The sequence below is a fragment of the Aethalodelphis obliquidens genome, unplaced genomic scaffold (genome assembly GCF_003676395.1).
Source record: "Aethalodelphis obliquidens isolate GAN/ISIS:26980383/991018 unplaced genomic scaffold, ASM367639v1 scaffold30, whole genome shotgun sequence".
Classification (NCBI taxonomy): Eukaryota; Metazoa; Chordata; class Mammalia; order Artiodactyla; family Delphinidae; genus Aethalodelphis; species Aethalodelphis obliquidens.
The window spans coordinates 20,378,729-20,389,266 of record NW_020837974.1 but is presented as its reverse complement, the minus strand read 5'-3'; the positions used below and the strand labels follow the sequence as shown (position 1 = coordinate 20,389,266).

Sequence of the window (10,538 nt, the reverse complement as noted above, 5' to 3'; positions counted from 1 at the left end):
TGTGTGTGTGTGTGTGTGTGTGTGTGTGTGTGTGTGTGTGTGTGTGTCTGTCTGTCTTGGGGAGAGGGCACCAGCTTCCTTTGCTGCCTCCTGCAGGAAGGGAGTTATCAAGCTCAACATCTACTTCCAAGAATACAACTATCGCACCATTGAGGAGTCAGCAGCAAATAACGTGAGTCTGGGGGCTCCTGGCACCTCGGCCCCGCCTGCAGTCCCTCCACCTGGTACCCAGAGGACGGTCCCTTAAGCAGTGTCAGATTACTTCCCTGCGCTGAGACGGTCACCCTTTCCCCCTTCCTGGCCAACAACCCACCTCACAGAAACCCGTGAGGCTGGGCTTGAGGCAGGAATCTGTGGCCCGACCAGCCCCCCTTCCCCGGCCAGGCCCTCAGTCCCCCGCTCCCCACAGATCGTCTGGCTGCTCTCAAACCTGGGAGGACAGTTTGGCTTCTGGATGGGGGGCTCGGTGCTGTGCCTCATCGAGTTCGCGGAGATCATCATCGACTTTGTGTGGATCACCATCATCAAGCTGGTGGCCCTCGCCAAGAGCCTGCGGCGGAGGCGGACCCAGGCCCGCTACGATGGCCCGCCGCCCACCGTGGCTGAGCTGGTGGAGGCCCACACCAACTTTGGCTTCCAGCCTGACACGGCCACACACGGCCCCGATGCTGGGCCCCACCCCCATGAGCAGACCCCGCCCATCCCAGGCACCCCACCCCCCAACTACGACTCCTTGCGTCTGCAGCCACTGGACGTCATCGAGTCTGACAACGAGGGCGATGCCATCTAGACCCTGCCCATCCCGGGCAGCCCAGGAATTCAGACCTGAGCAGTGGAGACCGTCGCCCAAGGCCGCATTTTATGATGCCCTCTCCACGGGCCCGGGACGGGAGGTGGCCAAGGCCAGAGTCCAGGTCCTGCTACAGAGAGCCAGCAGCTCCTGGGCAGTCCCAGGCTGAGGGCTCCGTGGAGTAACGGTGCTGGTACGGATGTGGGAATTGTGTTCCTGCCCGCACCCTCCAACCTGACCCAATCCTTGGCCTGGGACGCCCCCAGCCAGGCTCCAAGACCTGGAGCATCCTCCCCTGGAGGCAGGCCACTTCCCTCCCAGGGCCGGTCACCATCTGCCCCGAAGATGAACAGGCAGCACGCTTGTGACCTTGTGAGTGGGTTTACTGAGGGCAGCTTTGGTGGATAGCAGGCATCAGAGGCCCTGCCAGGTGGCACATGTTTTGTTCTGGAAAATAAAAGTAGAAAACACAGAGTCTAGCTTTGTTCTTTGTCTGACTGGGCAGCCAGAGTGCCCTGATGCATCTCTGGGGGTGGAAAGGCGTCCATAACAACTTGAGAGCAAAGGCCTGGCCAAAGAAAGGTCCAAGCTGGTGATTTTTAAAGTTTCTTTCAAGTTGTCCCTGAAACAGTGGCTTTATGCCTTTTTCAGTGTCGTCCAACTTATTTCTTTGGGTTGCAAGAATCAAGAGAGAGAGAAAGAGAGGTAAGATGGGAGAAATACTCAAAACTGACTTAAGCAAAAGCATCTCCAGCAGCTCAAGTGATGTCTGTTCTCTCTGCCTTCCCAGGCAGGCTGTCCTTACTTTACAGCAGCAAAGGGCCATCTGCAACTCCAAACTCAGCTAGGAGAGAGCACCTCTTTCCCAGTTGCCACAGCAAGTTCCCAGGCAGACTCTCATTGGTCACTGAGTGGGTCACATGCCTGTCTCTGAGCCAATCATCAGTGTGCCCAACTGGCAGGCTGCTGGGATTGGTCAGATCCTGCCCATACCTGAGGCCAGTTGGCCCCCAGCAGAATCACATGGTCTGAGGGTGGTGGGGACACGGCTCCTAGGGGTGCTGGATAAAATATAGGCCACCAAGTTAAACTGGAACTTTAGATAAACAGCAAATTAATTTTTTAGTAGACGTACATCCATGTAATATTGGGGGCATATTAATAAATCATTCACTGTTTTTCTGAAATTCAAATTTAACTGAGCTTCCTGTATTTTTAATTGCTAAATATGGCAACCCTAATGGCTTCCCAAAAAGAGATCAGGGAGCTGTTATCAAAGAAGAATGTGGTCTGGCAGCTGCAGACAGCTGACCACTGCAGGGCCCTGCTGTCACCTGCTGGCCCTGGTGGTGAAGGAGCTCTCGCTTCAGACCCTGGGACCAGGGCATCCCAGCCCTGCTGGTCTAGAACACCTGGGTCCTTGGCCTGAAAGGCAAACAAGCTGTCCTCCCATTAAGTGCCCACGATGGCACTGTGGAGGAAGGAGGTGTCATAGGCTAATGCCACTCCAGCCAAAGGCAGCATTGCTAGGGACTGAGTGGGGCAGGCCTTGGGGAAGCCAGGTTTCTGAGCTCAGGGCCAGGCAAGTCTGTACGCTGGAGTCTCAATTCTTGGTAATTACCACACTTACTACTATGACTAGGACTTTTATCAATAGCAATGGTAGTTGTTGTCACCACACTCACTATTATTTGTTGTTTTTAAACAATGACTGTATTGTATCAAACACTTATGACATGCCAGGCACCAGGCCAAGTAGTTTATAAGTAAGTCTTATTTCATTGAATTCTCATAACCACTGGGAAATATGATCATGCCATTTTACAAGTAAATAAGCTGACGCTTGGAGAGGTAAAGTAAGGTGCTAGACTAGATTGCTATTCTTGTAAGTGACATAGGCGAGACTCCTGGTCATAAGAATACCAGTTCCTCAGAGAAGCCCAGGGCTTTCATATTTATTATCTCATCTGAGGCTCTGGCACAGGCAGAGCAATGATTATTATCTAACTCCATTTGCCAGCCCTTTGGTCACAAGTTAATTTGAACTTGAGCTAAAAGGGGAATTCATTGGTTCTTATAATTAAAGTCCAGGGATTTCAAGCCTGGCTGTATCCAGGGCTTCAGCTATAGGCTGTATTTTCTTCTGTGTCGATATCCCTCTCACACAGTTTCTCTCCATAGGCTACTCTTCCCTCCATAGTCCCAGACTCCATTCCCTCAGCTCAGCAACCACAGCAGGAAGAAAGCTTTTCCTTCACAGTCCCAGCAAAAGCCTCGACAGTGAGGCTCATTTGGATCAGCCTGGGCCACATGCTCATTGTGAACCTACCACTGCCACTGAGGATGGGAGATGCTGCCTGGCCATCCTGGGGTGTATCTACAGCGGGCAGCCCCTTACAGACTCCTGTGAGAAGTTTTGCTCAGAGACGTGTTGAAGCGGAGCGGGAAGGAGCTTCTGGCCCCCAAAGCTGCTTGTAGATGGGAGACGGGGACCAGGCTGACGTGGGTATCAGTTGCCATCTCTCTCTTGGGGAGTACTGAGGGCCGGGGTGAAGATGGATAATGGCCCCATCTCCAAAAGCAGGCTCTGGGTCAGACAGACAGGCATTCCTCTCCCCTCCGGATCTAGAGGAGATACAGGCTGTCCTATTCCTACTCTGGGTTCCCATTAGAGCCGTTTAAGGGTGACAAATTAGTCTAGCAGGGCCAAAATTGCCCAGAAAAATGGCATTCTGTAATTCCCTCCTCTACCCGCAAAGGGAAGGTAGGTTACAGACGCTAGAGGACTATGAAATTAGCAGCTATTGTGCACTTGCTACATGCTGTTGCTCCCACTGTGTCTCAGTGGCTCTTCAAATAACCCTATGAGTTAGGTACCGTTATGACCCCTGTTTTTCGGATTAGGAAATGAGGCTCAGAGAGGCTAATGACTTTCCCAAGGTCACACAGCTGAAAGGTGGCAAAGCTGGGAATCAAGACCAAGCCTGTCCTAGTGGCACTCACCCACACTGGCACAGAGGTCACTGCAAAGAGGTTTCCACTTCAAAGCAGCTCTTTTCACCTTCCAGGTGACCAGCTCCCACTCCAAGGCGGGAGCCAGGCTCGAGCCCTGCCAGACACTCTGTGATCCACCACATGAGAAACCAAAATATTTTTCTTGGTGCGGATTCACAGCTGATGCTCTTTCGGGGCCAGCTAAACTGGTTCCCAAGATGTGGGGACAGAATGTGTGGGAAGCCCTGGATGACAAGCCCAGAGAGACACGGCCCTGGCAGCCCAGTGGGGCTGGTTCAGAGGCCACATTCGCGGCAGTGCCCCTCCGGAGGGCTGGCACAAGCAGGCTAAACCAGCTGGGATTATCCTTTCCTGCCGAATCCTCAGTGCAGACAGCACAGCACATGAGAAGCACCCAAATATTCACTGAGGAAAGAAAACAGCCTTCTTTCATTTCATAGTACTTATTAATTGCACTTTCAAGACAGGATCATTTAAAAAATCATCTGAAAATTCCTCCCTGATAAATAATACACCTCTAATTTACAACCTTTTTTTTTGATTATACAAATGAACCACATCTTTTTGAAATGAATTCTGCCCAATCCCAGGCGGATTTTTAGAGCAAATCCATTCTGGGGGCTTCTGTGGCCCCGGAACTCCAGCCCCGACCCTCTTACCAGCCGGGCGCGTGGGGGTCAGTAGTCCACAGCCCGCATGGCGGCCACCGTGGTGGCGAGGCGGCGGGGCAGGCCTTTGCTGACCTGTCTGTAATCCTCGGGTTTGGCCTTCAGGAGCATCAGGATGTTCTGGAGGGTGCGGGACGGCTGCAGGCCCAGGGCGTCCATCACGTTGATCAGGTAGTCTGCGGGGAGGGAGCAGACAGACACAGCTCGACAGACTCAGCACCGAGCCCCAAAGGCCTCGCCGCGGTAAGGGACAAGACACACCCCCAACCCCCAAGTGCTGGCTGCCAGGTCTGCCCTCAGCCCACAAGCCTTCACTCTGAGGGCTTTTCCAAGGGGTCAGACCTGCCTGTGAGCTCGGCCCGGGTCCAGGAATTCTAGTCTCATAAAGGAGTTGCCAACATCGCCCCATCCCCGCCACTCCCACTGCACACTCAGCTCTACAGCCTAGCCGACCTCAGCCGAAGCTCTACCCTCGGGACCCCTGCGTTCCCAGCCCTGCTCCCCAGCAGACCCCACTGACGACATGGAAAACCCAAGGGGTCAGGAGACACAGGGCTTATCTAAGCAGCTCCCGAAGATTTCCCAGCAGAGCCCCTACAGGTGGGACTTTGGACAGTGCAGGGGGCCAGGCCTGGTGTAACGCAGTTCCCACACCTCCCAGATAACCCCTTAGGGTACGAGTTAGGACAGATTACTGAGCCCACCCCCAGGCCAAGTCGATGAACATTTCCAAGAGAGGGTCTGAGGTTCCTGTCCTTCTGAAAAGCAGCAGTGCCCTCCAAGCGGCAGGCAAGCTCAGGCAGCGCCGGCGGAGTGGAGGAGAAAAACGGGTTTCCGAGGTCAGGGTGACCTCAGTGACTCCACCCACCTCCCGAGTCTCTACTTCCACCTGCGGATGCAGTTTGTACCCATCAGGCAGCATGTTCGGGGGATGAAGTGGGACAAGGACCGCGGACGTGCCTGACGTGACGCGGGTGGTCAGTAACCGGCTGCTCCTTCCCTTCCTCTTCCTGGGCAGCACGGCTGGCCGAGCCCGAGGCAGGGCGCTCTCCAGCCCCTCCCTCTTCCTGCTCTGCGGGACTGGGAGACGCATCACCCGGCAGGTCCCTCCTTATGTTCTGATGACCACCCACGTTAATCTTTTCTGCCCAACTAGGCTGGAGCTCCAGGCACGGCTCTATCTTCCCTGTGTCTTCTTTCTGAGGCCCAGCTCAAGGCAGAGCCCATAGGAGGTGCCTGCTCTGCCCTGGCTGCCTGACTCATGTCCTAGCGAGCCGCTTCCCAGGAAGGGCACCACCAACCAGTCAGGCACCTGCCTCTGGCACATATTCACCCATGAAACTGTGAATTCCCTTCGACTGTCGGCCAGGACCTGCGAAACGGCAGCCCATGATCTACCATGACATCTTCTGTTCAGACGGCAAGAGCGTTTTTGGTTTTGTTACTTTTTTTTTTTTTCTGGCTGTGTTGGGTTTCGTTTCTGTGCGAGGGCTTTCTCCAGTTGCGGCAAGTGGGGGCTACTCTTCATCGCGGTGCGCGGGCCTCTCACTATCGCAGCCTCTCTTGTTGCGGAGCATAGGCTCCAGATGCACAGGCTCAGTAGTTGTGGCTCACGGGCCTAGTTGCTCCGCGGCATGTGGGATCTTCCCGGACCAGGGCACGAACCCACGTCCCCTGCATCGGCAGGCGGACTCTCAACCACTGCGCCACCAGGGAAGCCCCTTGGTTTTGTTACCTTTTAATGCTTAATTTGAGCGTCTTTAAGGTGGCCACACACTGCCACAGACCTCTCCGCTCTCTATCGTGTTACCACCTGGCAACTTCCCGGCCCTTAAGCACACTCCCTCACAGCATAAGCTCAGTGAGCACAGGAACTGTCCAAACCTCTCTTGCATCCCATCTCCTAGCACAATGGCTGGCACATAACAGACACTCACAGTCAACGCTGAGCGAGTGAGCAGATGGATGTGGACGGCAGCTTAATGGAGGGAGATGCGATGTGGACAAGTGAACTGTAGGGACCACCCCCAAATCTCACTCACTAGTTCCGCTGGTTCTCTCCTCAATGCTCCCGCCTATACCAACGGGGACCACCGACGAACATGTAAACCTCTTCATCTCTTCTCTGAACCTGTGCCCAGTGAGATGACAAAAGCTGGCTGCTGCCCTGTAACGGCTGAGAGCTAACCACGAATTAGCACAGAGCTGGGAGCTGGGGCAGCTGGGTTCCAGGCCTGGCCCCATCACTCACTGCTCTGGGACCCGGAGCAAAGGGCCTCACGTCCATTTCTCCCTCAGCAAACAAGAGGCTGGCTCGGGCCTGGGGTACCCAGGGCAAAGCTCTGGCTGGGTCCCCAAGGAGGTAATCTTTAAGGCTCCCACCACCCTCTCCCTCACCCGCTCCAAGAGCTGCCTCCAGCTAAAAAACAGGCAGGCAATGGACTGATACCAAGAGGCTGGGGAGACGCCCCGACCACCTGCCTGCAGTACCCCCAGCCTCAGAGAACCCTGCAGGCGGCATCACCTCCAGGGACGTGCGCCAGCAGGAGCAGGTGGGCACACGCCCCTGTGACCCGGGAGGCAGACAGGTACTCGGATGGAGACCACGGGGCAACCCCGGCTGGGTGGCCTGGTGTTGCACGTGCTCTGTGCCCCGCTTCCTCATCAGTGATGAAGGCAGGGGCGCTGAGCTCACAGGGGGTTTGAAGATTGCGTAAGCCCGTGGGTGCGTGAGCGCCTGGTTCAGCACCTGCCATGCCTGCGCACAGTGAGAGCTTATTCAATGTCAGTTTGCATGATGATTCTGTCGGTGGGCAGAAGGCAAGGCGGGGCAAGGCGGCATCACACAAGTCTGCCTCACTCATCCCAGCCCATCTCGGCAAAGCGCCCCTTAATGGCTCTTAGCCTCAGCAGCTATCCGAGTCCACAGGGACACCTGTCAAAACACTGGTGTCTAGGCTTCTATCCTAGGCTTATTATGTCAGAATCTCTGGGGGTGGGGCCTGGGGAGTCCACATGTTTAACAAAGCTTCACAGACAAACCCAGAGCTGAAGTTGAGAGGAGACCTGGGACGACACACCTGGAGGGCAGGGGGCCTGACGGATGCAACAGGCCAGAGCTGACCCTCCCCCCACCCGTCCCAGAGACCCACCGATGTCGGTGGCCAGCTGCTTGGTGGAGTGCGGGGTGAGCTCAGGGATCTGAAGGACCGCGTCACAGTAGGTCTGCATCGTGGCTCTGGCGATAGAGCCCAGCCAGCTGTCGGCCATGTTGTCCAGCTCGGGCAGTTCGTCCCCTGGAAAGGGAAAGAGGGTCACCAAAGAAACAGCCTGGCCAGGAAGAACCGGCCACCAACAGCTCTTATGGGGCTCTTCGGGGTGACCAGGCCCCATGATAGGTGCCACATGCAATATGCAAAGCTACAGTCTCAATGGACAACGCAGGAAACAGAGGACAATTACATCTTAGGTCAACTGGTATTGACTCAGTACAATGAGGATTCAGAAACGAAAGCAATCAGGTGAGGCGGGACAACCTCAGAGGTCTCAAAGGCTGGGGGCAGATGCAGCCAGGCAGGCCAGGAGGAGTTCTGCAGACAGAGCAAGAGGGAGGGGGGCCCACACCACAGGTGAGTGGGTGGAGAACTGGCACAGCCCAGCAGGAGACAGATGGCAGTGCTGAAGACACAGGCGGCACATCAGAACCGAGACCTGGGTTCAAGACCAAGCCTGCCACTAATGAGCCGGGTGCCACCTGACTGTTTGCTTCATCGGTAAAATAGAGATAACATCAGTCCCGGCTTTTCAGGACCAGTGCACAGTAGCCATTAGTGCTAGAATGATTATTGGGGGTGGGGGGAGTATGTACAGGGAGCAGAGGGAAGTGTGTTAGGGGATTGGACTGGGTCACAGAGGGCACCCCGAGGACCGCGTGCACCCCATGTAGTAGGGAGGAGGCAGTGACTGCAGCTTCCCTGCAAGGTTGTGAGAAGACGAGCCCATGTTGGGAGGGCCTGCCAGGCCAGGGCGGGGTGAAGGAGGGAGATGCAGTGGCCATCCAGGCACGAGAGGCACGGGCCTGACACCTGAGGGCAAGGGGGATACCCCGCAGCAGAAGTGGAAAGAAGGGGAGAAATGAGAGCAACATTTTTTTATAAGTAAGTATGGAGCCAAGCAGTGGAAAATTAGAAGAAGATAAGCAAAATGCTACTACTACCACCACTAATAATAATAGTAACAGAGAATATAAAGTTACTTATAAACACCATCTGCTTAGAGAAGAGCCCAAAGGGCACGTGGGAACACGGCAACACCGGTGAGTGCAACGGTGGGATGACGTGATCTAGTTTCTTTGAAAACTGTGACCTGTTTAACACAGAGCATCTGTACAACAAATACAAGCCAGAAGGCTAAAAATCAAAACAGGATAAACACAAATGAGGACAAGGACAATAATGTGTGATCTAGTGTTTCCGCCTTGGAACTGGACTGGCTATAGTGTGGCCAGAAACACAGCTGGGAGGGAGGCTGGTTTGGGGGACAAAGCTTCTTCTCACTGACTCTGACCCAGAAAGGGCTGAACCTAACAGGTCAGAGCACCAAACACCTAGATTCTAGGGTTGTCGGACAGAACTGAAAGCTGATAGAAATGGATGAGAGGGAGACATGAAAATGAGTAAGAGACTTAGGCTGGTGCCTTGGGAGACCCTCCAGGTCAGGGGAAGAGGAGCCCAGAGACACAGATACATGGACACAGCGGGTGGCGGGCAGTCGTGTGTTAATTGCATTAAGTCCCATTTGTGGAGACCCTGCCGGGTCTGGCACTGTCCTGGGTGGCCCTGCCCTTCAGGCACCCTCTGGCCAGGCAACAAAGACAGACCTCAATGAGGTCAGGGCTGCAGCAGCTGCACATTCTGAGTCCAGCAGGAGCCCACAACCAGGAGCGAGTGCCTGTGCTTACTTGGACAGATGGGCAGTTTGCCAAATGCACACAAGGAAAAAGAGCATTCTGAGCAGAGAGAACAAAACTCATTTTTTTTTTTTTTGCGGTACACGGGCCTCTCACTGTTGTGGCCTCTCCCATTGCGGAGCACAGGCTCCGGATGCGCAGGCTCAGCGGCCATGGCTCACGGGCCCAGCCGCTCCGCGGCATGTGGGATCTTCCAGACTAGGGCACGAACCTGTGTCCCCTGGATCGTCAGGCAGACTCTCAACCACTGCGCCACCAGGGAAGCCCAAAACTCATTTTTAAAAAGTGCCCATGATAAACAGAGCACACGTGAGATGATCCTGTTTGTGAAGAAGTGCGGGTACGTGCAGATCCGTAGAGAAAAGCACATGGGGAGAATAGTCCCTCAGATGCTACCAGTGACTGTCTCAGGGCAGTAGATTTTTTTTTTTTTTTTTTTTTGTGGTATGCGGGCCTCTCACTGTTGTGGCCTCTCCCGTTGCGGAGCACAGGCTCAGCGGCCATGGCTCACGGGCCCAGCCGCTCCGCGGCATGTGGGATCTTCCTGGACCAGGGCAGGAACCCGTGTCCCCTGCATCGGCAGGCGGACTCTCAACCACTGCGCCACCAGGGAAACCCAGGGCAGTGGATTTTTAATCAAAACTTTTTTTTAATTTTGAAAATGAAGAAAAAATCCTTCTGAGTGGCTGGAATGTGAGCACGTGGGGCACAGGAGAGACAGAAAGGGAGGCGATGAGGCCGCAAGCACTCCCCTGGGCAGGACTGGGAAGGGTCCCCAGTGCCAGGCCCCGAGGAGTTTGGATTTAGGACCTTAGGACCTGTAGGTCCTAAGGGGCCATCAGAGGTTTTTAAGTGGGCAGGGAATCATTAGTCAGAGGGTGAGGGCAAGAACCAGGAAAGAGAAGCAAGACAGACAAAATGCAGGAAAGAAAAGAAATCTCAAGAAAAAGGGGTTTAAAAAGGCCAGGCTGGGCTCAGCAACGCTTGAGCTTTTGCACTGACTTCAGCAATGGCCTGGCCACGACAGATGGCGGCCCCTTCCTGAGCCATAGTCCCCGCAGGGCTGGCTCTTCCCGACCGAGGGCCCACCACGCAG

General features: G+C 54.9%; 2 protein-coding genes across 4 annotated transcripts in view; one reads left to right on the top strand and one right to left on the bottom strand.

The window, feature by feature from the left end:
- Window positions 1-1,264, top strand: part of SCNN1B (sodium channel epithelial 1 subunit beta) — a 77,643-nt gene extending 76,379 nt beyond the window's left edge. Inside the window, exons 12-13 of one of the 2 annotated variants that reach the window (XM_027126653.1) lie at window positions 97-172; window positions 410-1,264. In XM_027126653.1, the coding sequence (XP_026982454.1) occupies window positions 97-172; window positions 410-790 (457 nt within the window). In that variant the 3' untranslated portion in view covers window positions 791-1,264. The remainder of the gene's footprint in view (window positions 1-96; window positions 173-409) is intronic. The other variant, XM_027126655.1, reaches the window with a different exon arrangement.
- A 2,942-nt stretch (window positions 1,265-4,206) lies between these two features.
- The window catches only part of COG7 (component of oligomeric golgi complex 7), an 82,919-nt gene continuing 76,587 nt past the window's right edge, over window positions 4,207-10,538 (bottom strand). For both annotated transcript variants that reach the window (XM_027126657.1, XM_027126658.1), the window contains 2 exons: window positions 7,626-7,769; window positions 4,207-4,649 (listed from right to left, as the gene is read on the bottom strand). In XM_027126657.1, coding sequence (XP_026982458.1) covers window positions 4,483-4,649; window positions 7,626-7,769 — 311 coding nt within the window. In that variant the 3' untranslated portion in view covers window positions 4,207-4,482. The remainder of the gene's footprint in view (window positions 4,650-7,625; window positions 7,770-10,538) is intronic.